The following is a 25,107-nucleotide window of genomic DNA, read 5'->3' as shown; positions in this document are numbered from 1 at the left end:
TAACTATAACCCCTGAAAGATCTGCTCATTTCTTGATTGGTGTCCAATACAAAGCCACACAGACATTACAATTATTTCCTAAATGATACCAGACCATTAGAGAACAGTTTACTGGTATAGAAGAAATTGGAGCTTTTTTCTAGTCTGTATATTATATACATCCATAACATTAAAAACAGTCAGGGTGTAAGGATCAGAGTGGCAAAGGCCAAATTCTAATTATTAGAAGCAATAGCGTATACACTGAGGAGGTCTCCATACAAAAAGCCACACAGTGATGAAATACCATATATGTAGCATCCTCCAGCAAAAAAGGATATCATTGGTTATAATTTACTTTTTAGGTTTTTCATTATTAAGATTATCCAGTACAGTTGGAAATTTTTCTGTAGCCCCCTCCATTCCAGTGCAATCAATGCTGTTAATTTTGATGCCTGATTTAAGTACCTTTTTGGCAGTGTCAGGCAGGAGAAGGAAAGGGGGCATGATTCAGAGCTCCAGTCAGAGGCAGACTGTGTTGTAGCTCAGAATTTTACCCTTTTCCTGCTCCTGCCTGATACTGACAGTACAGAACCTAAAAGGCATATGAAGCAACTGTATTCCAACTGTGCCAGAATCAATGGAGCAATGATGCAACGAGCTGCACTAAGCGAAGGTGGTGAAGCATCCTCTTTAATAATGGCTTTCATGTGCATATAATATGATACCAGTGGGTAACGTAACCTACCACTGAATGTGACAGAGGTTATACCATCATTATTGAACACTGGGCGACCTGCACTTGTGTGTGGGTTTGGATATGCAATCTGATCCGGAGGTGGCATTTCCTCTTCAATATCAATTAGGTTTGTTCTGCGGGAGGTGAACTATAGTAATCTATAAATGAAAGCATGTGGAGATGTTATTGTTGTATGAATATTTATATAGAACAAATGAGAGTACATCAGCACAGCAGTCCTTCATTTGTGTGTGCACCTTGTAGCTTGTCTTGAGTATGGCATACTCATTTTTTTTTTTCTACTTATTAGCCATGCAAATAGCCTTGTGTAATTAAAATAAATTATGTGGTAGCTGTAACTAGAATCTATCAGACACACAATACAGAGAATCTAGAACCATACAAATGTTCTAGTCTTTCACCTGCAAATCTCATTGCACATCATATATGCATGAAAGGAAAAGTAGCCTTGTGATGTCAGTCTATCAATGACCACATTCATTTGTCATTTTCTGCAATCAGAATAAAAGCTGAATTCTGATTGTGAGGGCAAAACACTACTTTATTTAGGCAGATTTCATTCCTGGTACTATTGAATTTTATTTCCTCTGCCTAACGTATCTCACTGCTTCCTCTATTTGTGCATGCCTTGATTGGCTTTTAAAGGAATTTTCTGGCTCCAAATGGAGTTTTAGCTTTTCCATCAGCCTCAAGGCACTGGTGCAGTAGATGGAAGTGGCGTAACTTAAGAATTGTGGGCCCAGGTGCAAATTTTTGTCCGGGGCCCCCTACCCTCTTGCTAGAGCGAATTTTTTATAGTGGTGGTTACAGGTGCTGAAGCGTAGTTATCAAAAATACGGTGCATGAGCAGCTCAGCACCCAGCATGTAAACAATATTGGGACAGATTATATGCTCCTCAGTGGACCCCACACAGTATTATGCGCTCCACAGTGGCCCTAACACAGTATTATGTGCTCCACAGTGGCCCCCACACAGTATTATGTGCTCACCAGTGGCTCAAACACAGTATTATATGCTCACAGTGGCCCAAACACAGTATTATATGTTCACCAGTGGCCCCCACACAGTATTATGTGCTGACAGTGCCCAACCCCCACCAGAGCCAGAACTTCCATTCCCTCTCTTGCTCACACACAGCCTGCACCCTCATTTCCCCCTATTACTCACACACAGCCTACACCCACATATACCCCTCTTGCCTACACACAGTCTGCACCCCCCTTCCACCCTTTTGCTCACACACAGCCTGCAACTCCATGTCCCCTCTTGCTGACACATAGCCTGCACCCCCATGTCCCCCTCTTTCTCACACACAGCCTACACCGCCATGTCCCTCTTTTGCTCACACATGTTCTCTTCTCTCATCCTTACCTTTTATCAGTCTTGTTCCCAGCCGCTTCCATACTGTCCTGTACAATCTAGAATAGCTCTGTCCACACAAGAGTCTGATCATATCTTAGTGGTCTAATGGACCTTTGATGACATCATGCTAATAGGATCAAGAAATATGGATCAACACACTTCACCTTATGTTAATAAACATCCTTTATTGATGTCCAAATAAAACCACAATGCGTTTTGGGCTCTCTGCCCTTTCTCAAGTGTATGGACTAGATAATAAAAATAAAAATAATAAAAAAACAAAAACAGTACACAATCCAGAGTACATCACAGCACAGAAATAAATCAATATAAACAAAAGTCTGTCCTTAAAGAGGACCTTTCACCATATCTGGGCACATGCAGTGTTATATACTGCCGAAAAGCTGACAGTGTGCTGAGTTCAGCGCACTGTTGGCTTTCCCGATCTGTGCCCGGTGTGAAGAGCTTACGGTCCGGTACCGTAGCTCTTCTATGGTCAGAAGGGCGTTTCTGACCATTAGCCAGAGACGTCCTTCTGCCTCGCGGCGCCTATCGCGCTGTGCTGTGGAGCGGGGAGGAACGCCCCCTCCCGCTCCTGACAATGCTTGTCTATGGACGATCTGTGTGAGCAGAGGGAGGGGGCGTTCCTCCCCGCTCCACAGCACAGCGTGATAGGCGCCGCGAGGCAGAAGGACGTCTCTGGCTAATGGTCAGAAACGCCCTTCTAACCATAGAAGAGCTACGGTACCGGACCGTAAGCTCTTCACACCGGGCACAGATCGGGAAAGCCGACAGTGCGCTGAAATCAGCGCACTGTCAGCTTTCCGGCAATATATAACACTGCATGTGCCCAGATATGGTGAAAGGTTCTCTTTAATTTAAACAATGTAGAGGTACTCCCCAATGGAGTTGGCCATAATATATATATTATTTTTACAGGTACCGTCTAAGCAACAAACAAGTTCAAATTCAATACTAGGATAGTCAGTATTAGAGTACATACATATCATAATGTTTCCAAATAGATAGTGTCAAAAAGTATACATATGATGCGGTGTGATGTTGATGACACATAAGGGATATATATATATATATATATATATATATATATATATATATATATATATATATATATATATATATATATAGCTAGGGAATATTGTGTATATTCACTGTAGAGAATATAAACAATGATATTGGACCAAATATGGAGTATGGGCGGCACGAGTGCCTTATGTACATCTTTATACTCTCTTTTTCTCCTTTTTATACTCAGTTAGAATCATTTCAGTATTGGGCTCCAAGCATATTAATTGGAATAATCTGTTGCCATAGTTCAAAAGTACTTCAAAATGATATTAAATCATAATAGTACTCGCCTTCGGCGTCGAGCTGGATGCTTAACCAGCCGGCGAAGGTGAGCACCTTATATAACATTGGTGGCAGTATTTCAAAGTCGCGCATCGAGCGGTCCGACACCTGCGTACTGGGTTGCACGTGTGTCGGCATCCTGGCATTCGAACAGTGCATGCGTCGGGCCGGTGGCCCGCGCCTGTGCACTGCGCCCTGCTCGTATGGACTGGAGGACGCCAGTATGCACGCGTCGGGCAGACGGCCCGCGCATGCACGCGTTTTATTTGGATATAAATAAAGAACGTTTATTAACATAAGGTGAAGTGCAGTGATCCATATTTCTTGGTCCTATTAGCACTGCATCGACACCTAGGGTGGCACCGGTCCTGCAGCTTCAACACCTAGGGAGAAACCACCCCAATAAGTGGTTCATAGGCTCTATAGTGCTTGTCATCACAACCACAAAAGGTGAGAAAATCTCAATTTACCACTCACTTTATACTTACCGTACGTTACGTCACCATATACAGCTCGGTGCTGTTCTCTGTTTTTGTCTCCACTTTGATGCCATCATGACGTCATCAAAGGTCCTTAGCCCACTAGGATTTAGCATCTACCGCAGGAAGAGCCCTGGTACATGCTCAGCCCAGGACAGGTGAGTATAAGTATTTTTTTTTTATTTTTTTTATACACCCTTCCCTCGGCTGGAATTTAATGGAAAGGGCCCAGTCAGTCCCCTTTCCATTAACAATACATATAGCAGTCGGGAAGAAAGACTTTCCACTATGATTCTTGGACCTGGCCATTTCCAGGTGATGAAGCGATATCTCAGATACTTGAAAGGGGTACAGCTTTAGTACCCACAATTGCAGTTATCAAAAATACGGTGCGTGAGCAGCGCAGTACCCAGCATGTAAACATTATTGGGGCAGATTACATGCTCCACAGTGGACCCCACACAGTATTATGTGCTCCACAGTGGCCCACACACAGTATTATGTGCTCACCAGTGGCCCAAACACAGTATTATATGCTCACAGTGGCCCACACACAGTATTATATGTTTACTAGTGGCCTCCACACAGTATTATGTGCTAACAATATACCTCTTAATCAGATTAATGTTAGGTATCAGGTATGCACATGGTTGGTCAATAAACACACCCATCCTGCATTCAGCTTGTTCCCCAGTGTGAGGATCAACTGACTCTGGGAGGATTACATTACTGGATGAGCTGAATTCAGGATGTGCTGGTTTAGTGATGATGCAATAGTACTCACAGCACTATGTGAGCAGTTTAAAGTAGCTGGGGATAATGATAGACTCCCTTTAAATGGAATTGTATAGATATATTGCATAAGTACGGTATTCGTCATATATTTGGTGGAACATTTTAAATGGTTCCACCAAATATAAAGTATAAACATAGTGTGACCTTAACTTTAGTCTTTTGAAAGCCAACTACAAGCAACAGCTTTTTGTCTTCCTTCTAGCAGCTTTGTAGCAACTTTAATAGTGTTTGCAATTATTAACTATAAATTAATAACAAAACACTCTCTAGACAACCCATGCAGCCAAGTTATGACATGATTTCCACTAAAAGGAATTGTCGGTAGGCAATTAGCTCCTGGAATACAATATTGTTTAGTGGTTCCTTGGCAGTAGTCTTGGCACTTTTGTTGGCCAAATGGTTTCAGCTGTTCTTATTGCTCCCAAAGTTTAGATTTATTGAGTTTGCCTATCAGAATGTTATAGTTCCTAACAAATTTTAACAAGGGAATAAATTGTGGTGTTTTATTAAATGTATTTCAGCACAAATAATACCTATAATACAAGTTATGGCGACCTGAGTATTTATGCTAGCTTACTCAATATATAAATGACTAACCCCTGCTGCCAGACAAAGTAATCTGTAAGGTATGGAGTAATCTGTAATCAAAGTAATCTGTGGGTATGGAGTCAGCTTCCCTTCCCACCTCCCTAATAGTTGGCGCCTTGACTGAAGACAATGCTGCATACCAATCCATGCTTCTTTGCATCCAAGAGTTGGCTCCACTCTCAAGATTGCCCAGAGGCTTTTTGCTTCATCCCACCTCTGTCTGCAGAAATCTTCACGGTTTCTGATCTTGTGGCATCCCTCTTTCATGCTTAAGAATAACCATGTGGCATTACTTTGGTTCTGACAGGGCGTTTTTTGTGATTCCCATTTTGTGATGGAAGGGGGGAGGGTGGATGTCAGTGGCGCAATTATGGGATGCAGTGGGACCCTATTACCTTTTATAGCAACTCTCTCCCCCATTGTCCTTTACTCTATCCCTTACATTCTTTGAGTTGATGCCTGTGAGCCACTGGACAATTAGACATACCCTGTCAGTCTTATAATGCCATGTTGAGGTCCCCTCCAGATAGGACCTTAACATATACTCTATATCTTCTGGAGTTGCCCTGTTCTTCATTCATTCTGGAAGGAAGTTTGGAGGATCATTTTCTCATTTATAGACTTTCTCTCTAGGCCCTATATATTTTCATAAACTCACATGGACGAGACATGAAAAGTGCGGTTGCAAGCAAGGGGCTCAGACCTTACCCCCTAATAGATATATGGAGGGTCAACCAAACCCCCCCCCCAAAAAAAAAAAATAAAACAAAACATTGCCCTCAAACTGTGCAGGGTCACACATGAACGACTCATCCATTTATTGAGGTCCTATATCAAGAATATATATATATATATATATATATATATATATATATATATATATATATATATCTCTTAACTGTACACAAGCACTGGACATGTGGCATTCCGATACGTGTACACTGAAAAGGTGGCCCTCTCCTCTAGAGATATACCCCACATGGCCTAAAATCCTCCTGAAATTTGCATTTTGTCTTGCCCACATAATTTTATGGACATGGGCAATCTAGTTATATAAAACTCAAAATCTGTAGTATATAAAACTCTGTAGTTATATAAAACTCGGGCGAGAACTGTGGATTTGAATAGAGCAGACTACTACAGAATTTGAGTTTTATATACGGTATATAGACTATATTAGCATGGGTAAAATACCAGAACATAAATTATGTAGCAGATAGGGAATCACTTAAAATGCAAGGAACAAGAGTTCAACCATGTCAGTCTTCTACATGTATACTCACAAGACATGAATGTAGGGTGTGAATGTCACAGGAAAATTCACAAAATGTATGGAATCCAATGAGATAATTTTTTCATCTTTTTTTGTTAAGGACATATGTATCAGTGCAGTCAAGGAGAAAGATATTGAAGCAAAGCTGAAAAATGTTATCAACGAATGGAGTGCCCATATCTTTACTTTTGCCCAGTTCAAGTCAAGAGGTGAACTTCTGCTAAAGGGATCTGATACATCTGAGAAAATAGCACTGATGGAAGACAGCCTTATGGTATTAGGTTCTATAATGAGTAATAGGTAGGTGACACGTTTCTCAGTTCTGTGTATGTTGCCACTCCGAACAAGAAGCCAATTTCATGTTGACTGTTTTATGTTGAGTATTAATGGTGCTTAGATGGGTGATGCTCATGATTCAATCTCTTCTCTCAGAAAAGAAATAACACATTATTTTTTCATCATTGCTGGTCATTTATTTCAAAGACATTTTGGGTTTATTGGTCTGAAGATGGGTAACTCATTTTCAATGAGTATGAATGACTCATATATTGCTAAATCAATGTAACGATCTAATTACTGCTTAAAGGGCCTAGACCAGCACAACAATTTGACCCCTGAACCCTAGTGATCATGAGAATGTGGGACTGAAGATCCCTGTGTAAATGAAGTGGTGATCATGTTGTTGCCACTATTTGACTCATTGGGAGTGCTGGGAGATTGTCATATACTGTACTTGGCTTCTCTTTTACTTCCCAAAAAAGTTCAATGAATTGGTAATGTGCATGCATGAACACCACCCTATTGTTACTGTGTTCTTGGGACCCTCTGTTCTCATGATTGGTGGGGTCCCAGTGATTGAACCTCCACCAAGCAGACATTTACCTCTGTCCGGCCTTATATTACTACTATTTAACAGAATATTATTGTATATAAACCAACTGCTTCAAACAAATATTAACATTTAGAACAAGTTAGACACAGTAGTATTAGTTCATTTTCCTGTTATTACGGTCTTGAAACCTATTTATTATTGGTATTCTGAATAAAATATGAGCAAAAGTGATTACTGCCTGCTATCATGTATGTCCTTACAACAGGATGTATAACAAGAGATAATTCAATCCGAATATATAGCAGACTCAATAGCCAACTGTGTAATAATATAATCTGAGCTTGCGAATGTTCAAATTGTGGCAAAATTCAAAAACCACTTGTATAATATGTGTTTTGTTTTCACATCTGCTGTCCATTTTATCCACAAAAGTTGGCAAGCATGCTTGTTAATAATATGCAATATACAGATGGAAAAACAAAGGGAGAAACGTAGACCTGGCTTTCAGGAATATATTTCAAGAGAATTGTTGTGTAGCCTTTAGTTATTTGAATATCTCAGATTTTGTCTGACGTGTTGACACTCATACACTTTGTTTTATACCTAAAATATGTCTCTTGTTAGGTTCCCTTTAAGGAGTTATAGATTTCTATTCTATTACATAATTGTAATTTTGTTTTTGCCATATTATTATATAAGTCTTATATCCTCTTTTAAACTCTTTTCCCTTCTTTTCTGATGATAAATAAGATCATACGATGTAGACTTTTGTACCATCAAAAGATTACGTCTTAAATGTTGATATATTCTTTGAAGAAAATTGCTTCAAAGCAGAAAGATAGAAAAAGAAAAATTGTAAAGCTCTCAAATTTCTAAGAGCAGCTGAACAATGGGCACAGATCTTGCCAGCTGAGAAAATTCTCACACTGACATTTACGCGAAGACCTGTGTGACACCTGTGATTTCTATATACATATCTGATCGATGTTGTGGAGGGGCTTGGAAATCTAGATACAAACATGCTGACATTCAGCCATTCATATCCAACATGTTGCTGTTTTTTTTTCCTACCTGAAAATACATGTTTCATATAATTTGTAGGTATATTTATAGAGTTGTCTATGCACTTAGTATGGCGCTAAGCCATTTATAAAATTTGCTGCTCAGTTTATGACATGTCTGACACCCCAGAATTTGGGACTCCTATGGTTTCAAACATTATCCAAAGATAATTCTCTAGATACTGTGTATGCTTCGTTATTCCCATTATTTTATCCTTTCTATCGTGACATGTTGAAATCGGGAATGATTTATGCAGTTTTGTGTGTTTTTAACAGATACAATGCACCATTTAAACCAACCATACAGCAATGGGTGCAAAAATTGTCAAATACCACAGAAATCATTGAAAATTGGCTGACTGTACAGAACCTCTGGATTTATCTGGAAGCAGTGTTTGTTGGCGGTGATATAGCAAAACAACTTCCTCAGGTGGGTATCAGTATTTTTATTATAAGAAAACAAATCATACTAAAGTATGTAACACAGCCCATTCACGTGTTCCTTTGTTTCAGCCTGAATTGTTTGGAACTCCTGGTGTACAAATACACCCCTTCAGTCTGAGGCAAAAATAGCATAAGAAAACAACAATCTTTTGTTTATATCCAACAATCAGGCCAGTTACCTAAACAGTATTTCTTAAAACTTAACTTTTAATAAGTCATATCACAAAGAAAAAAATATTTCCATCTTATAAAGTGATTCTCATGGTATAGGTATGGAAAATCCATACGCGTTTCAGGGAAACATCCCCTATGTTTTCCCGAAATGTGTTAGTGCTCGTTCACATCTGCGCCCGGTCTCCGTTATGCAGGTTTCCGTTTCCTGCCCGAGAAACTGGGCAGGAAACGGAAACCTGCAGGCATTTTTTAAAACCATTCAAATGCAGACATGCAGGACTTTGTCTCCAGTTTAAAAAAAACGGTTTCGCCGTAGAGACCACAAAACTCTCACCGGCGCTCACGGTCTAACAGGTTTCTGTCTTCTGTCTGCAGAAGACTGAAACCTGAGAACGGACGCTGATGTGAACCCAGCGTTAGCGATTTTCCACACCTATACCATAAGAATTATTTTATAAGATGAAAATTATTTATTCTTTGTGATAGGACTTATTAAAAGTTAAGTTTTAAGAAATACCGTTTAGGTAACTGGCCTGATTTTTGTATTTCCTATACTTACAGTATTTCTAGACCAGTTACTGAAAATGATGTAACATCAGCTATGCAGAAAGAATTATCATCATCATCATCATCATTTTTGGACACAACATACTTTTGTTCTAGATGGAGGAACTGATTTTATTTTGATGTGTATGGCAATTAGGAATCGTAGTTCAGGTTCTGTTTTTCCAAGGAGTCTGCCAGCAGGAAAATCAGTATCAAACTAATGACAGTACCTTGGATGATTCTACACTTTCCAGAGATGCATTTTTATTCTGCAATGCAGCTTTATTTTCATAAAAATCTGTGTTTCATTTGTATGCAAATTAGGGGAAATGGCTTTAGGAGCGTTTCTTCTACTGTCAGTGGTTCACACTCAACCCCAGAAAACCGAACCTAACTGCAGAAAAAGTGTGTCAAAGTGAGTGATGTCATTAAAGCAATAGCAAATGGAACTGAGCAACATTTAAGGGCAGTTAAGACGGTAGCATGAAGCCCACACAGGAGAAAAAAAAGCAGCTAAAGCCCACTTAAGCTAATCTGCATGAAAGTAAAATGCTGATTTTATAAAAATGGAGCTGCAAGGTAGAATAAGAAAGACAGACATATTTGGAAATCATAGAAGCAGCCCTACAAGGTACTTTTGTTAGTCTAATACATATTTTTCTGCTGACAGATCCTTTTAATATAACGTGAATGACCGTTCATAAGCCTTATTCAAATTTTTTTTATATCTAAATAGATCCACAATTCTCTACTGACCAATTTTTAATGTATCCTTATAGGTACTGGGGCTTCATCTTTTCTTATAAATTCATTTATGTAACTATAAATGAAAAAATATCTGCCTGTAGTCTCTACAACAGGGAGATTAGGTGCTTATTGTTTTATTATAGAGTTAAATGGGTTGCCCGGAAGTATGAAACATATATATAATGGGGTAGCTGACTCTAATGCAAATTGATTTAAGCATGGTCAGATGGCTAGCAAAATAAAAATGACTCAATGCATACATTATTCATGTCTAGAAATGACCTTCGAAACCCAGTATGGACATGAACTGAAAGCATTTACACAACATGTATTGCTAGCCATTATAACCAACCATCTTAGAATAATTTACAATGTAACAGTGTATAACTGGAATTGTCAAGGTAAACCACACCATTGTACTGTAAATGTAATTTACAGCACAGATAGAAGTATTCCTGGTTCTGCAGTTGCTGCATCACTATAGTTTCTTCTGTATGTTGTCACTTGAAAAGCAAACCAATTTCTAAGCAAGAGAACTGAAGGATCAATGAAGAAAATGAGTGTGTGGCGATAGTAAATGATGGATCCATAGAGGAGCCCATAGGGAGAATGGTAAAAGACTGTGAAAGAGAAAAAAAAATGGGAGGCATGGTCACATATGTTCTCTCAGTAAGGACATCCCAGGACACATGGCTGCACAAAGGGCGAATGTCCTTTCTGCCGGTGCTCTATGTTGCCTTGGTTACTGCATATATAATAACTTTTATCAAATTATACTATTATAAAATAACATCTTACAAAATCACATATCTTACTATCAAGAATAAATACAGCAGTTAAATATTCCTCAATGTTACAATTATTATAGCCTTAAACAGGCATTTTACTTGACATTGGAGTTGAAGCCTTGTACAACAGTAGAAGCAGATTTGACCACCTACATCCTCATTGATCACAATTGATTTTTTTTCCTTTGATTTTTATTTAGGTCTTATGACTTACCCTACAGTGTCATTTATGATCAGTGTATCTTTTGATACAGTCTTTTCTCTTACCAAAGTTTGTATGCATATCTGAACAGCTGTAGCTGCATCTATTGGGAACGTGCTTGACCTTTGCAATTTAAAGGGAACCTTTCAAGTGGTTTTCCATTTCCTATGGCACCTCGCACTAAGCTTACTGCTGTTGAAGACCTACTGTACTGTGACCACTATAAAAACTCCCTCCGTTGGCCTGCTAAACAATATACATGAGAACTATATATAAATGAGACAGAAAACCAAGTGTTGGGTAAAAAATTGTGGGGGACGGCCACAGCTTTATTAAACAAAAGAACATATAAGCAGAACCTTGCTACCCCCATGACCACTTGTATAACGCGTCACCAAAAAGCCCCTCCACCGCTTGCGGTGTGCATGTTTTGGATGTTCCACGGGTGACGTGTCGTCCTCTTCTTTACCGCTGAAAGGGGGACAATATCCTGCCGATAATCCAGCTGTGAAACCTGAAAACAACACAAAGAAATAAATAACATTATCAAAAACAAGCAATCAAACCAGAATAAGACTTCAAAAATTGGGCTGGGAGGGTGGGACAGCCTGCTGTCAGCGCTGGCGGGGATCCAAAAGGAAGTCCCCGCCCAGGGCCAACGTATATGAACCCCGCCCTCCAACCAGAAGCCAGCAAAGCAAAGCCGGCGGCCAGGGAGGGAGTGGGGGGGGGGGGAGCATGCAGCGCATGGTCGGTCAAGAGCCAGCCAGCTTAATCAGCTGGTCGGTTCACAAATCAAGTTGGAAGCTTGGATTGGCATATGCAAATTTACCTGAACTAGTCACAGAGTTTACATAGGGTATCAGGCTGACATCAGACAGTGAGGGATCTGTCAGTCATAGTGTAAGAAGTATTATATAATTCAATGACTGCAGGATTAGATGAAGATGCTTGCCGCTTTTGAGACTAGTTCAGGAAAATTTGTATATGCTGATCTAAGGTTTTAAGAGCATACAACTTGACTTTTCAGCAACTGAAAGGCACATGTTGGGGTCAATTCAAGATGGAAACACCACAAGATAAGTTCCCTATGCAATATATTTACCATACATGAGAAAGTTGTACCTTAAACATCCACAGTGAGACTGAGAGGTGGTTTATATGGAAAATAAATTAGTTAGATATCATACACACAACTGAGTGTTTAGACCAAGGGGGTTCTGATTTTTTTCCGGGAAGGCACTCTGACGACATCCCATTGCCTTCCATGATACATTGATTTAAATAGAGGGTTTTGTTCGTTGTTCTGTTTTCATGGAGCCTCAAAATCCGCCTGCAAAAACGTCTCCCATTCATTTCAATGGGAGTCCCTTGCATTTTTTTTCTGATAGCAATTTTTTTTCAGCTAGCGGGGAAAAAAAGCAGCATGCTCTATCTTCACGTGGCGTCCGTGGCTCGAGACTCCCTCCTGCTTAAGCCCATTCATCCGGGCCTAATCAGGAGTAGGATGCCACGACGGGATGCCGATGCAGTGCAAGTCACATGGCAGAAGAGGTTTCCACCGTGTTAACTAACTTTAAGTGTTTTAATATCTATATATAAGAAAATAAACACACATTTGAATTATTCTGCCTTTTCCAATTGTATAACTAAATATAAATAAAGAAAAACATTATGGCATATAATAAATATACTGTTATAAACATTCACTCGAAAGAGTGCAATGTGAATTCATTGTTAGAGAAAGAAGGCAGGGGCAGTTTTTTCTTACTAGCCCTGGTTCTGTAGCCTACTTATGACTTATTCGCCAGATCATGCTCTGTCCAGATCTGTACTGTGTCTTGTGGTGCAGTAAAATAGCAGTTTTGACACTACACATATACAGTCCTATGAAAAAGTTTGGGCACCCCTATTAATCTTAATCATTTTTAGTTCTAAATATTTTGGTGTTTATAACAGCCATTTCAGTTTGATATATCTAATAACTGATGGACACAGTAATATTTCAGGATTGAAATGAGGTTTATTGTACTAACAGAAAATGTGCAATATGCATTAAACCAAAATTTGACCGGTGCAAAAGTATGGGCACCTCAACAGAAAAGTGACATTAACATTTAGTAGATCCTCCTTTTGCAAAGATAACAGCCTCTAGTCGCTTCCTGTAGCTTTTAATCAGTTCCTGGATAAAGGTATTTTGGACAAACAATTCAAGTTCAGTTAAGTTTGATGGTCGCCGAGCATGGACAGCCCGCTTCAAATCATCCCACAGATGTTCAATGATATTCAGGTCTGGGGACTGGGATGGCCATTCCAGAACATTGTAATTGTTCCTCTGCATGAATGCCTGAGGATTTGGAGCGGTGTTTTGGATCATTGTCTTGCTGAAATATCCATCCCCGGCGTAACTTCAACTTCGTCACTGATTCTTGAACATTATTCTCAAGAATCTGCTGATACTGAGTGGAATCCATGCGACTCTCAACTTTAACAAGATTCCCGATGCCGGCATTGGCCACACAGCCCCAAAGCATGATGGAACCTCCACCAAATTTTACAGTGGGTAGCATGTGTTTTTCTTGGAATGCTGTTTCTTTTTGGACGCCATGCATAACGCCTTTTTTTTATAACCAAACAACTCAATTTTTGTTTCCAAAATGAAGCTGCCTTGTCCAAATGTGCTTTTTCATACCTCAGGCAACTCTATTTGTGGCGTACGTGCAGAAATGGCTTCTTTCTCATCACTCTCCCATACAGCTTCTATTTGTGCAAAGTGAGCTGTATAGTTGACCGATGCACAGTGACACCATCTGCAGCAAGATGATGCTGCAGCTCTTTGGAGGTGGTCTGTGGATTGTCCTTGACTGTTCTCACCATTCTTCTTCTCTGCCTTTCTGATATTTTTCTTGGCCTGCCACTTCTGGGCTTAACAAGAACTGTCCCTGTGGTCTTCCATTTCCTTACTATGTTCCTCACAGTGGAAACTGACAGGTTAAATCTCTGAGACAACTTTTTGTATCCTTCCCCTGAACAACTATGTTGAACAATCTTTGTTTTCAGATCATTTGAGAGTTGTTTTGAGTAGCCCATGATGCCACTCTTCAGAGGAGATTCAAATAGGAGATCAACTTGCAATTGGCCACCTTAAATACCTTTTCTTATGATTGGATACATCTGGCTATGAAGTTCAAAGCTCACTGAGGTTACAAAACCAATTTTGTGCTTCAGTAAGTCAGTAAAAAGTAGTTAGGGGAATTCAAATCAATAAAATGATAAGGGTGCCCATACTTTTGCACCGGTCAAATTTTGGTTTAATGCATATTGCACATTTTCTGTTAGTACAATAAACCTCATTTCAATCCTGAAATATTACTGTGTCCATCAGTTATTAGATATATCAAACTGAAATGGCTGTTATAAACACCAAAATATTTAGAACTAAAAATGTTTAAGATTAATAGGGGTGCCCAAACTTTTTCATAGGACTGTAGAAAACATTGTTCATCCACATATAGAAATCAGAGGTGTTATTCATTGCTTCCATTCAGAGCCTACTTGCCATTTTTTGGCAGGTTCTAAAATGAAATGTTCATGTTTTAATGATTCTATCGCTTTCATTAGCTGTCCGTCGCTTTATTATCTGCTAATATTACACGTGGCGTCACCATCAGAGGGCACTGACATTGTTACTTTATTTCCCCAGGAAGCTAAGAGGTTCCAGAACATTGATAAATCTTGGCAGAAAATCATGCAGAGGGCTCATGAGACCCCTAACATAGTTCAGTGCTGTGTTGGTGATGAAACATTGGCACAATTGTTACCACATTTATTGGAACAGCTGGAGATGTGTCAAAAATCTCTTACTGGATACCTGGAAAAGAAACGCTTAGTATTCCCCCGGTTTTTCTTTGTTTCTGATCCTGCTCTGCTTGAGATACTTGGACAGGCCTCAGATTCACACACCATTCAGGTAATATGGTAGCTTATGCTGTATTCAGTACAGTTCTCCTTCACATTAACTTTTACATTACATTAACGTCTATGTGTAGATTTGGAAATATTCTAGCAGATTCTGCAAGGATGAATAGTGTATAGTCTTTAATCTATGTGAAATTGGTCAAGATACTTTCATGTGTCCATAATGTAAATGCATGTATTGGTGTCAGTGTATTGAAAATAAAGGTGGAAAGTTTTTATGTCATTAAAGTTATGCATGTGAATACTGTTCAGTATCCTGAAAGGAAAATGTTTGCTCTAATAGCGAGAAATTGCAACATGGATATTTTAATTCCAAGCACACTGTATATTCTAAATGTTTGACACAAACCTAATACATTTAATATGACTTTATTGGCCCTTTTTATTGGCAGTTCAAATTTTGCCTATTTTCATGTCTGATCCCAAGTAAAATTACACCAGACAGCTAAAATAGTTCTATGGAGTTAGGACCATGGTTTACATATGTGATACCATGGTCCTAACTGAAACCAGTGCATATTGTTTGGGTTGCACCTTTGCTATACACGCTGCATATTTGGCCATCAAGGGGAGGTTGAAATGATTTTCATGTCTTTGCTCACTATCCCAGTATGAGGATTTCCACATTTGTGGAAATGTGATGGAAGTGAGCTTGTTAAATATCTTGCGTTTTAAGAAGTCCTTTCCTTGACCCTTTTTTCTTTGTACACTTTGTATTTGCTTCAGGTTACCAAACTAAAACTCTCATAGTATCTGGTAATATGTCTCCTGTCTTCCATTTATTGGGAAGGTTATACCATATGTTTGTTGAATGTATTTTTTTTTTTTTTTTTTACTTTTTAGGCTCATCTTTTAAGTTTGTTTGACAATGTGAACAGAGTTGGCTTTCACGAGAAGAACTATGACCAGATTTTGTATTTTGAATCCCAAGAAGGAGAGAGAGTAAATTTGATAGAGCCTGTGAATGCTCAGGTATGGTTGGGGCAGAATAGCAGTATTAATTCTTATTGTCTTATTGCACTAAAGAGTGTAGAAGAATATATACAGTCCACGTTAGTTTCAGAACACATAGTAACTAAGTGTATATATATATATAATTATCTCTTATGGTAGGACTATATGTTTAGTCTCAGTTCTTACTGTTGATTGGTGTAAATATTTCTGTTTAGGGAAACGTGGAGACATGGTTGGGACTTCTTCTGAATGGAGTGAAAAAGACATTACACACCATAATCAGACAAGCAGCTATAGCCATCAGTGACTCTGGATTCAAGCTGTATGACTTCCAGGCCATGTACCCAGCACAGATTGGTCTTCTTGGAATTCAGATGATCTGGACAAGAGATGCTGAAGATGCCTTAAATATTTCCAAGACAGACAAAAAGGTGGTAACTTGTTATGAAGATTTGAAGTCTTTGAAGCTTGTTGTAATTTTATATGCTATAAAATATACAATTCAGCTATGTGGTTAGAAAAGGATGTTTGTTTTAGAGATTATATTATGTCAACTGCCCATCCATACTAATATACATTTCTGAAATAAAACCAACCCAGTAATCAGTTGACCTTGTGGGCTAGGCTTTTAAAACTCCACAGAAGAAAGTGTGTACAACTGTAAGTACGGTATTCATTTCAGAAATGTATTATGGCATAGAGGTCATTACATGACTGGCCAGAATTATCAACCAGGTTACAAAACAAATTTGGCTTTGGAACACTCCTAAAGGCATTTTCTAATTGGCCCCCTTGGCCTTCACTCTTTAACCCTCATATCCCTATCCCTATTCATGTAATGACCTCTATGCTATAATTTGGACTTCACTATCGGGAGACCAACAGGTCACTATCTCTTGGATTGGTCGTGTGTTAGTGCAACTAACCAGGCAAATCAAGGACAAAGATGCAAAGCGCCAAACAGAAGCAGAATCTGAATACTGGTTGTGCATAAATAATCGGTGCCCAGGCATGGAGACATGGAGTGTAAGGTAGCAGACAGGACAAAGTGGGATAACAAACCAAGATCATTAGAAGAAGAAGTTAAGAGGAACTTCTTAGCAGAATACTGGCAATCTAAAAATGTAATTGCTCAGGCAAAGTGTGGCTAGTTAAGCAGTCTTATGTACAAACAAGTTAGCAGAGGTTGACTGCAGGAGGATTACTATTGTCTGCATTGACCCTTCAAGATGTGGGAATGGAGTGCGTACATACTTATAACTAAATCCAGGAGGAGAAGCAGGAAGTACGCATATTCGACAGTATGGAGGTTGTGCCTGTCAAGAGATGCAGTATGCTGGTGGACACAGACTGTAGATGTTATAATATTACCCAAGACGGTATATAGAAACGTTTTTACCTAATGAGACAACCTCTGTAGCAAACATGTGTCCTGGGTTTACGAGAGTGCTCCTCTTTAACCATCATATTGTCTGTTTTGTAAAGGTTATGCAGACAACAAATCAAAAATTCCTTGACCTACTAAATGATTTGATAGATATGACCACAAAGGATTTGACCAAAATGGAGAGAACGAAGTATGAGACTCTGATCACCATTCATGTTCACCAAAAGGATATCTTTGATGATTTGGTAAGCTGAATTTTTAGCCACTAAAATATAAAGGGATACTATCTTTAAAGTGTGGCAATCATTTAGGGCCACAAGGTCAGTTTCACCCTTTTATTATCATATTTTTTTTTCTGAGCTCAATTCCAGTCGTCCAGTTTCCAGTTCTCTAGACCAGGGGTGCTCACACTTTTTCAGCATGTGAGCTACTTTGTTAGCTGACCAAGGCAAAAGATCTACTAGGGCGGGACCGGGGCGGGCCTGTGGGTGGGACCGGGCGGGCTGGTGGGCATGACGGGCGTGTCTGTGGGCGGGACCAGGCATGTGGGCGGGGCCGTGCGGATCGTGACAGCAGGAGACAGCAGAGTTCTGTGGCTGCCCAGGGATCCCCGCTGTCTGCTTCTTCACAGCGCAGGCTGAGAGTTATCTCTGGACACTGGCAGGCTGGGGCTGCGGCAGCCCCGCCTCCCAGTGTCCGGAGATGACTCTCAGCCTGCACTGTGAACAAGCAGACACCGGGGATCCCTGCATCCCGCGATCGACCCATACGTCCTTTGCGATCTACCAGTGGATCGCGATCGACGTATTGGGCACCCCTGCTCTAGACCATATCTTTCAGTCATCTGTTTCCTACATTATATGTTCCAGTCTACAGTACTGTACCCCATGTCCTCAGGTCTGCACTATGTTCTCTATTTCACAGTTTTCTACACCATCTCCTTCAGTCTACTGTATCCTACACAATGTCCTTCAGGCTACAGTACTCTATATCACATCCTCCAGTCCACAGTTCCCTACACCATTTCCTCCAGTCTACAGTTCTCTGTACCATGTTCTCCAGTTCATAGTTTTCTACACCATACCTTACACTTTCCAGTTCTATGCAGCCTTCTAATAGACTAACAGAGTGACCTGATCATTCTTCAGAACTCCTTATTAATTAATAGAAGGAATGTAAAAACAAATCCAGCACCCAGGCATCCGATGTAGGTTTATAAATAAAACTTCGCTTTTATTGCATGGGAGACACGCTCCAAATAAAAATAGGCAGTAAGTCCAGAAAGCAGGATGGAACTAACGCATGATTAAGGGGCTTTTTACGCCCTGAAACGTGTAGGCAATGCGATAGTTCCATCCTGCTTTCTGGACTTACTGCCTATTTTTATTTGGGAGGAAATGCAAATAGGGAGACAGTGCCTCTGTTATGCTGCCCTCTATGGGAAGCACCCTGAACATCATGCCCGACTTTCCCAGAAGTCTTTACTGCATAATGGGGGCTTATAACCAAATCAATTTCGCAGCTACGGACTGCACCGTTTCTGTCTGGTTGGTAGCTGAGAAATTGATTTGGTTATAACCCCGCATTATGCAGTAAAGACTTCTGGGAAAGTCGGGCATGATGTTCAGGGTGCTTCCCATAGAGGGCAGCATAACAGAGGCACTGTCTCCCTATTTACATCTTGGGAGACAGATTTGCATATTCCTCCCATGTTCCCTTGCAGTGGAGCAACTATGGCTATATAAGTCTCCACACACCTGCAAAGGTGGTCTCTCCCTAAGGATGAACGTTATCCCCATAATATTTTTATTTGGAGCGTGTCTCTCATGCAATAAAAGCAAAGTTTTATTTATAAACCTACATCGGATGCCTGGGCGCTGGATTTGTTTTTACTTTCCTTCTATTCATTGTCCGTCTCAAGCCGGAAAAGACTATCCGTGCACCTAACTTGGATCCGATTCATAAACCAGGTATCGCTACTATAGTACTTTCCACAAAAACACAGGTCCACAGAATTGTAAGTTTTTATTTTTTCTTTAATATCAGCATATTATTTTGACAGTATTGTGGCTGTTCGCATTTTTTCATCTTTCTCCTTATTAATTAGTATTAGGAATGTTATGGTCTGGGGATCCTTGACCACGGACTGGCCCCGGACTGATAACTTCTCAGTCCAGTAACGGAAAAAACATATAAAAAACAATAGTAAGTATGAGCAGTTTGGACTTCTAGTGTGGATACCCCTACACCCTGCCTCGCACAACTAGAAGTAGCCGTGGGCCCGACTAACTTGCCTGAATGGGCACGAGCACAGCCGGAGAAGTAGCTAACCTGCAAAGGGAAATAGAGCCCCTGTCTAGCTTCACGTTTATGAAGGGGAGGCAGACACAGAACAAGCCCCCCACGGGTGTCCAGACTTGGACTAACGGTGAACATGAGAACACAAAAGCATAGGAAGAGAATAAACGTGAAACACAGAATAACTGAACTAAAGCAAGGGATAGGAAAAAACAGAACTAAGTATCACACACCCAAAAACCCCTACCAAAAATATTCCAAACCTCCAGACAGAAAAATACCTAGGGCTCACTGCGCCCGGAACACTATGTCTGGACAGGAGCTCAATACTTAGCGAACTATCCAGTGTGAACAGGAGCAAGAAACTGGATGGGCCGGGATGCAGATGGTAGCAGCTTCAGACACAGACCATACTAGAGCACAGGTACAGAAGATTTAAGACCGGCATCAGCTAGCATGTGCAACAACCTTATATAGTCAGAGAACGCCTCGCCCATGGCCTGTCAAGTATTCAGCACTGCAGGGAACTTAACCCCTTCAGAGGCCAAGACACACCAGGCACTGATCCACCAGGCCACTCACCACGTGAGCCACGCCCGAGTGCAAGAGCAGAAACCGCATGTCTGGTGTGAACATTCCCCTGCCGTGCATCAGGTGATTCACGCGCTGAATGCCATCCGGACACTCTGCGCCTGAACCTAACAGGCCGAGACTGCTGAGACCGGGTCATAACAAGGAATAAATGTGACTCGGGTGATTAATTTTCAGACCGGAGATACTATTTAATAAATGTGGCTCTCAGCTAGTGTAAGGCTAAGGCCCTGCATTATGGAAAAGCAGCTTTTTTTTGTTGCCAATTCTCTTGTAGTTTTTTGAGCCAAAGTCAAAATTGGCTTGAAAAGAAAATCTATAGGAAATCAGGGCCGGCTCCAGGTTTTTATGGGCCCTTGGGCGACAGAGCCTCAGTGGGCCCCCTTGTAAAGTAGGCGGTGGAGTCGAGACACTGAAGCGATGAAGCGAGTGACGTCACGCAGGAGTGTGGCGTCACCAACGCCATACCTCCCAATTTTTAAAGAGTAGAAAGAGGGGCAAAATGTGCGGTGCGCTCTGTGCGCTGCGGCAAATCTGGCTCCACCCACTTTTATGTTGACTCCGCCCATTCTCATTCATTTATCATGTGCTCCCAACACAGTATAATCCTCCTACAGTCACCCGTAAATTATATGCCCCCCCTCCATCTCTCCCCCAGTTTCATATACACCCTTCCTCTGCCCCCAGTTTCATATCCCCCCCTCCATCTCTGTCCCCAGTTTCATCACGTTCTCCCCCCTTCATCTGCCCACAGTTTCATGTCCCCCGTCTCTGCCCCAGTGTCATGCCGTTCCTCCCCCTCCCCTTCATTTGCCCCCCCCCCGTTTCATTGGGCCCCCTCCATCTCTGTCCCCAGTTTCATGCTGTTCTCTCCCCACCCCCTTCATCTTCCCCAGTGTCATGCCGTTCCCCCCCCCCCTTCCTTTGCCCCCCCAGTTTCATGGGCCCCCTACATTATGTTCCACCTTAATATTTAAAACAAAACAAACACTTACACTCACCTTCCATCGCTCCCCCGACGCTCCTCTCTCTGCTCTCACTCCATTCACATAGGCGATTAAAGCAGGAGCTGTGAGCTCAGCTCCGGCTTTAAAGCTGCGGCCGGGCTTGCGTGTGTAGACGCGATGTGATGACGTCATCGCGCCTACACACGCAAGCTGGGCCGCAGCTTTAAAGCAGGAGCTGAGCTCACAGCTCCTGCTTTAATCGCCTATGTATTCAGCTCATCGGCATCCGTCGGACGCTGATGAGCTGAAATCGGGACAGGCAAGTGCCGGGGGGCCCCCAGAGGCTCTGTGGGCCCCGGCACTTGCCCGACTATGCCGTGCGCTGACGCCGGCCCTGTAGGAAATACTTGTACTTCTCCCTTCTGTTAAATGCACTCTTGGCTTTAGCAAAAAAAAAAAAAAACAAAAAAAACGCAGCAAAAGCTGCAATGAAAAAACAGCGTTTCTGCAAAGTGGGGCTGAAAGACATAAATACATCATTTAATGTAATGGTGAAATTCATTTTTTTTTTCTTTTTTTTCTAGGTCCGCATGAACATTAGATCTGCTTCAGACTTTGAATGGCAAAAACAATCTAGATTTTATTTCATTGAAGATATAGACAAATGTATCATCCAGATTACTGATGTTGAATTCAGCTATTGCAATGAATACTTGGGCTGCACAGACAGACTGGTCATCACACCCCTCACTGACAGGTAAAGTATTCTTGACATATACATAATTGAATACAACATAGAGGATTTGAGGTAGAAAACTGTTGTGCATGCCTTGTGCCAGATTTCTTAAGTGTTATGGGAACTTTTTCAACCTTTCTAGTTGAGGATGTGTGGGAAAGGTGGCACAGCTATGTGAAAAGTGGACATGCATTTTAGATTCTGGTTTTCATTGAAGTCATTTTCCTTTATATGTACTCTTTGTTTTTTCATCTCTACAGATGCTACATTACCCTGTCTCAAGCTCTGGGGATGAGCATGGGTGGTGCCCCAGCAGGACCAGCTGGCACTGGAAAGACTGAAACTACCAAAGACATGGGCAAGTGTCTTGGGAAGTATGTGGTGGTTTTCAACTGCTCTGACCAAATGGACTACAGAGGTCTGGGCCGTATCTATAAAGGTATATGTACATTTTCATCCTATACAGATGTTAAGTATACTATATGTAGGCAGCAGATGACCTGTTATTGACAGTCACCATGTTGTATTGGTTGTATATCACATTTTTACACAAACTTACTGCTAGACAAAAAGCTGCCCCACAAATGACCTATTCTGCTATTATTACACTTATGAAGGACCTACATCATCTTTACCCCATCTGTAATGGCATTGGTTTCCCTGTCGGTGCAAGTGATCGATGTACTAATACTCACAATTGGAGAACACTGTGGACACTTTTAGTTGCTAAATGCACATTGAACTTGAATGTAGCTTGAACCATGTTGTCACCAGTAGATGGCAGTACAGAACAGATCATTTTAATAACTTTATAGTCAGATAGGTTAAAATGATTTAATTATGTAAATTAAAAGGGATTTTTTTGCCAAATATATAAACTAATGGTGCATTTAATTTGAATACATTTACATTGCTAAATGAAAGATAATTATTAAGTTTTGTGCGTCTGTTCTCTATTATAAAAGCTATGTTAACAAATTTGGTGGTAGGTGTATACACACAGTATACAGACTTTACATGAGATATTTTAGTTTTCTTATGTAGAATTCTAAGTTGCCACTATTTATCAAAAAATTACAGCAAGAACGTAAACATACTTTCTGGGTATAAAAGGTTTACCTTGATATAATAAATCAGAACAGATTCTTTTCATAGAGTACTCTGTGCTGCCTTTTCAGCATTGTCACCCAGATCATATCATTATGGCCATAAAACATTGTTAGGCTTTGCTTTATATAGTCAAGTGTAGTTAGCAGGCACTTACAGTAGGTCAGGTATCAAGCTAGCTGAGTCATCAAATCCAAGGCTTAAAAGGGCTTAAATGTGAAGGATTCTGGATATAGTCAGACAAGTGCCTCAGTCCTCAATCTTTCTTCCCCAATAATGGGAATGGACGCCAGCAGAGGGAACATGTCCAGCCTTTACTTTCAGAATATTTTTTCTTTGTGGCACTTCTTGGGATATAGTTTTGTATTTGTTAAAAGAAAGTAATTTCCCCCAGGCAAATAAAAAGAAATGTGCATAAAAATAAGCAAATTGACTTATTTTAATAGACTTTTTGATTGCAAATGCGGTACCTACTATGCAATGAATAAACATGCAAGGCAGGAAAATTACACAATAGCCAAGACATAAACTGTTGTACAAACGTCATAATTCACGTGAGCATTCTTAAAATAATATCCTAAATAGTCCAACACATGAGAGTGAATGTTTTCTGTAGGACTTAAAGGGGTTTTCCGGGCAATTTTTTTTTTTTTTTTATAAAGGTCTGATAGTGCTATTAATGAGTTAATAAGTGCACCTATATAACTTTAGAAGTGTTGTGAGTGATTTATAGGATTCTCTGGGAGTGCCCTATCATCTTCTGCATTTGTTTACTTGGTGTAGCTTCCTGCTGCCTTAGCTGATGCAATGCATTCTGGTAGTTGTAGGCTCTCACACTATCTCCCTCTCATCCCCCCCCTTTCACACTCCCTTCATCTCCCTAGCTATTCCTCCCACTGCTCGCCCTTCCCAACCCAGCTCACCCCTGTACCCTATTATACTACTTCCTGTCTTCCTTTTGTGGCGAATGCATAGCACTGTGTCATAGGCCTTCAATAAATCTTCATTGAACAGGCTCCCAGCTTGCACAATAGAAATGTAGTGTTGGCTTTAGTGCTAAGCTAGGACTCTGGCTTTGTTGTGCATGTGTGTGCCAATGTCAAGGAAGGAGGAGGAGCCATTCCCCAGAGAAGGAAGCCTGAACAGGAAGAAGATAGGTAAGTATGAGGGAGTGGATGGGGGGGAGTAGTAGTGACAATCTGTTTCTGAATATGGGGATGTAATGGGGAGCAGTTGATATACGCAGTAACTGCACGGAGCCATGGAACAACGATATTAAACAGTTTAATAAAGAAAGGAGGGGAACGGAATGAGAACAGGAGAGCAGCTAAGAAATAAGTATACAGTAACTAAGAGCTTGTTCACATCTGCGCCGGCACTCCGTACTTCAGGTTTCCGTTTCCTGCCTAAAACAGAGGCAGGAGACGGAAACCTGCAGAAGGCTTTCTCACCCATTCATTTGAATGGGTGAGAAAGCTGTCTGGCCGTGAGCGGCAATGAGCGTTTTAGGCTCTCCGCCGCGAAACCGGGTTTTATAATCCGGACACAGAGTCGGACATGCAGTACTCTGTGTCCGGATTAAAAAAACAGGTTTTGTGGCAGACAGCCTAAAACGCTCACCGCCGCACCCGGTCTATGGTTTCCATCTTCTGGCATGCAGAAGACGGAAACCATAGAATGGAGACCCTGAACGCAGGTGTGAACCTA

The 25,107-nt window shown here is 40.8% G+C and overlaps 1 protein-coding gene across 1 annotated transcript in view; it reads left to right on the top strand.

The window, feature by feature from the left end:
• Window positions 1–25,107, top strand: part of LOC142200556 (dynein axonemal heavy chain 5-like) — a 384,102-nt gene that overhangs the window by 141,455 nt on the left and 217,540 nt on the right. Inside the window, exons 34-41 of the mRNA XM_075270991.1 lie at window positions 6,709–6,908; window positions 8,778–8,931; window positions 15,106–15,372; window positions 16,224–16,352; window positions 16,550–16,765; window positions 17,820–17,966; window positions 22,142–22,314; window positions 22,554–22,732. Of these exons, the coding sequence (XP_075127092.1) occupies window positions 6,709–6,908; window positions 8,778–8,931; window positions 15,106–15,372; window positions 16,224–16,352; window positions 16,550–16,765; window positions 17,820–17,966; window positions 22,142–22,314; window positions 22,554–22,732 (1,465 nt within the window). The remainder of the gene's footprint in view (window positions 1–6,708; window positions 6,909–8,777; window positions 8,932–15,105; window positions 15,373–16,223; window positions 16,353–16,549; window positions 16,766–17,819; window positions 17,967–22,141; window positions 22,315–22,553; window positions 22,733–25,107) is intronic.

Source organism: Leptodactylus fuscus, chromosome 4 (assembly GCF_031893055.1).
Source record: "Leptodactylus fuscus isolate aLepFus1 chromosome 4, aLepFus1.hap2, whole genome shotgun sequence".
Taxonomy (NCBI): Eukaryota; Metazoa; Chordata; class Amphibia; order Anura; family Leptodactylidae; genus Leptodactylus; species Leptodactylus fuscus.
Note: the sequence above shows the minus strand (reverse complement) of the source record. Positions and strands in the feature narration are given on the sequence as shown.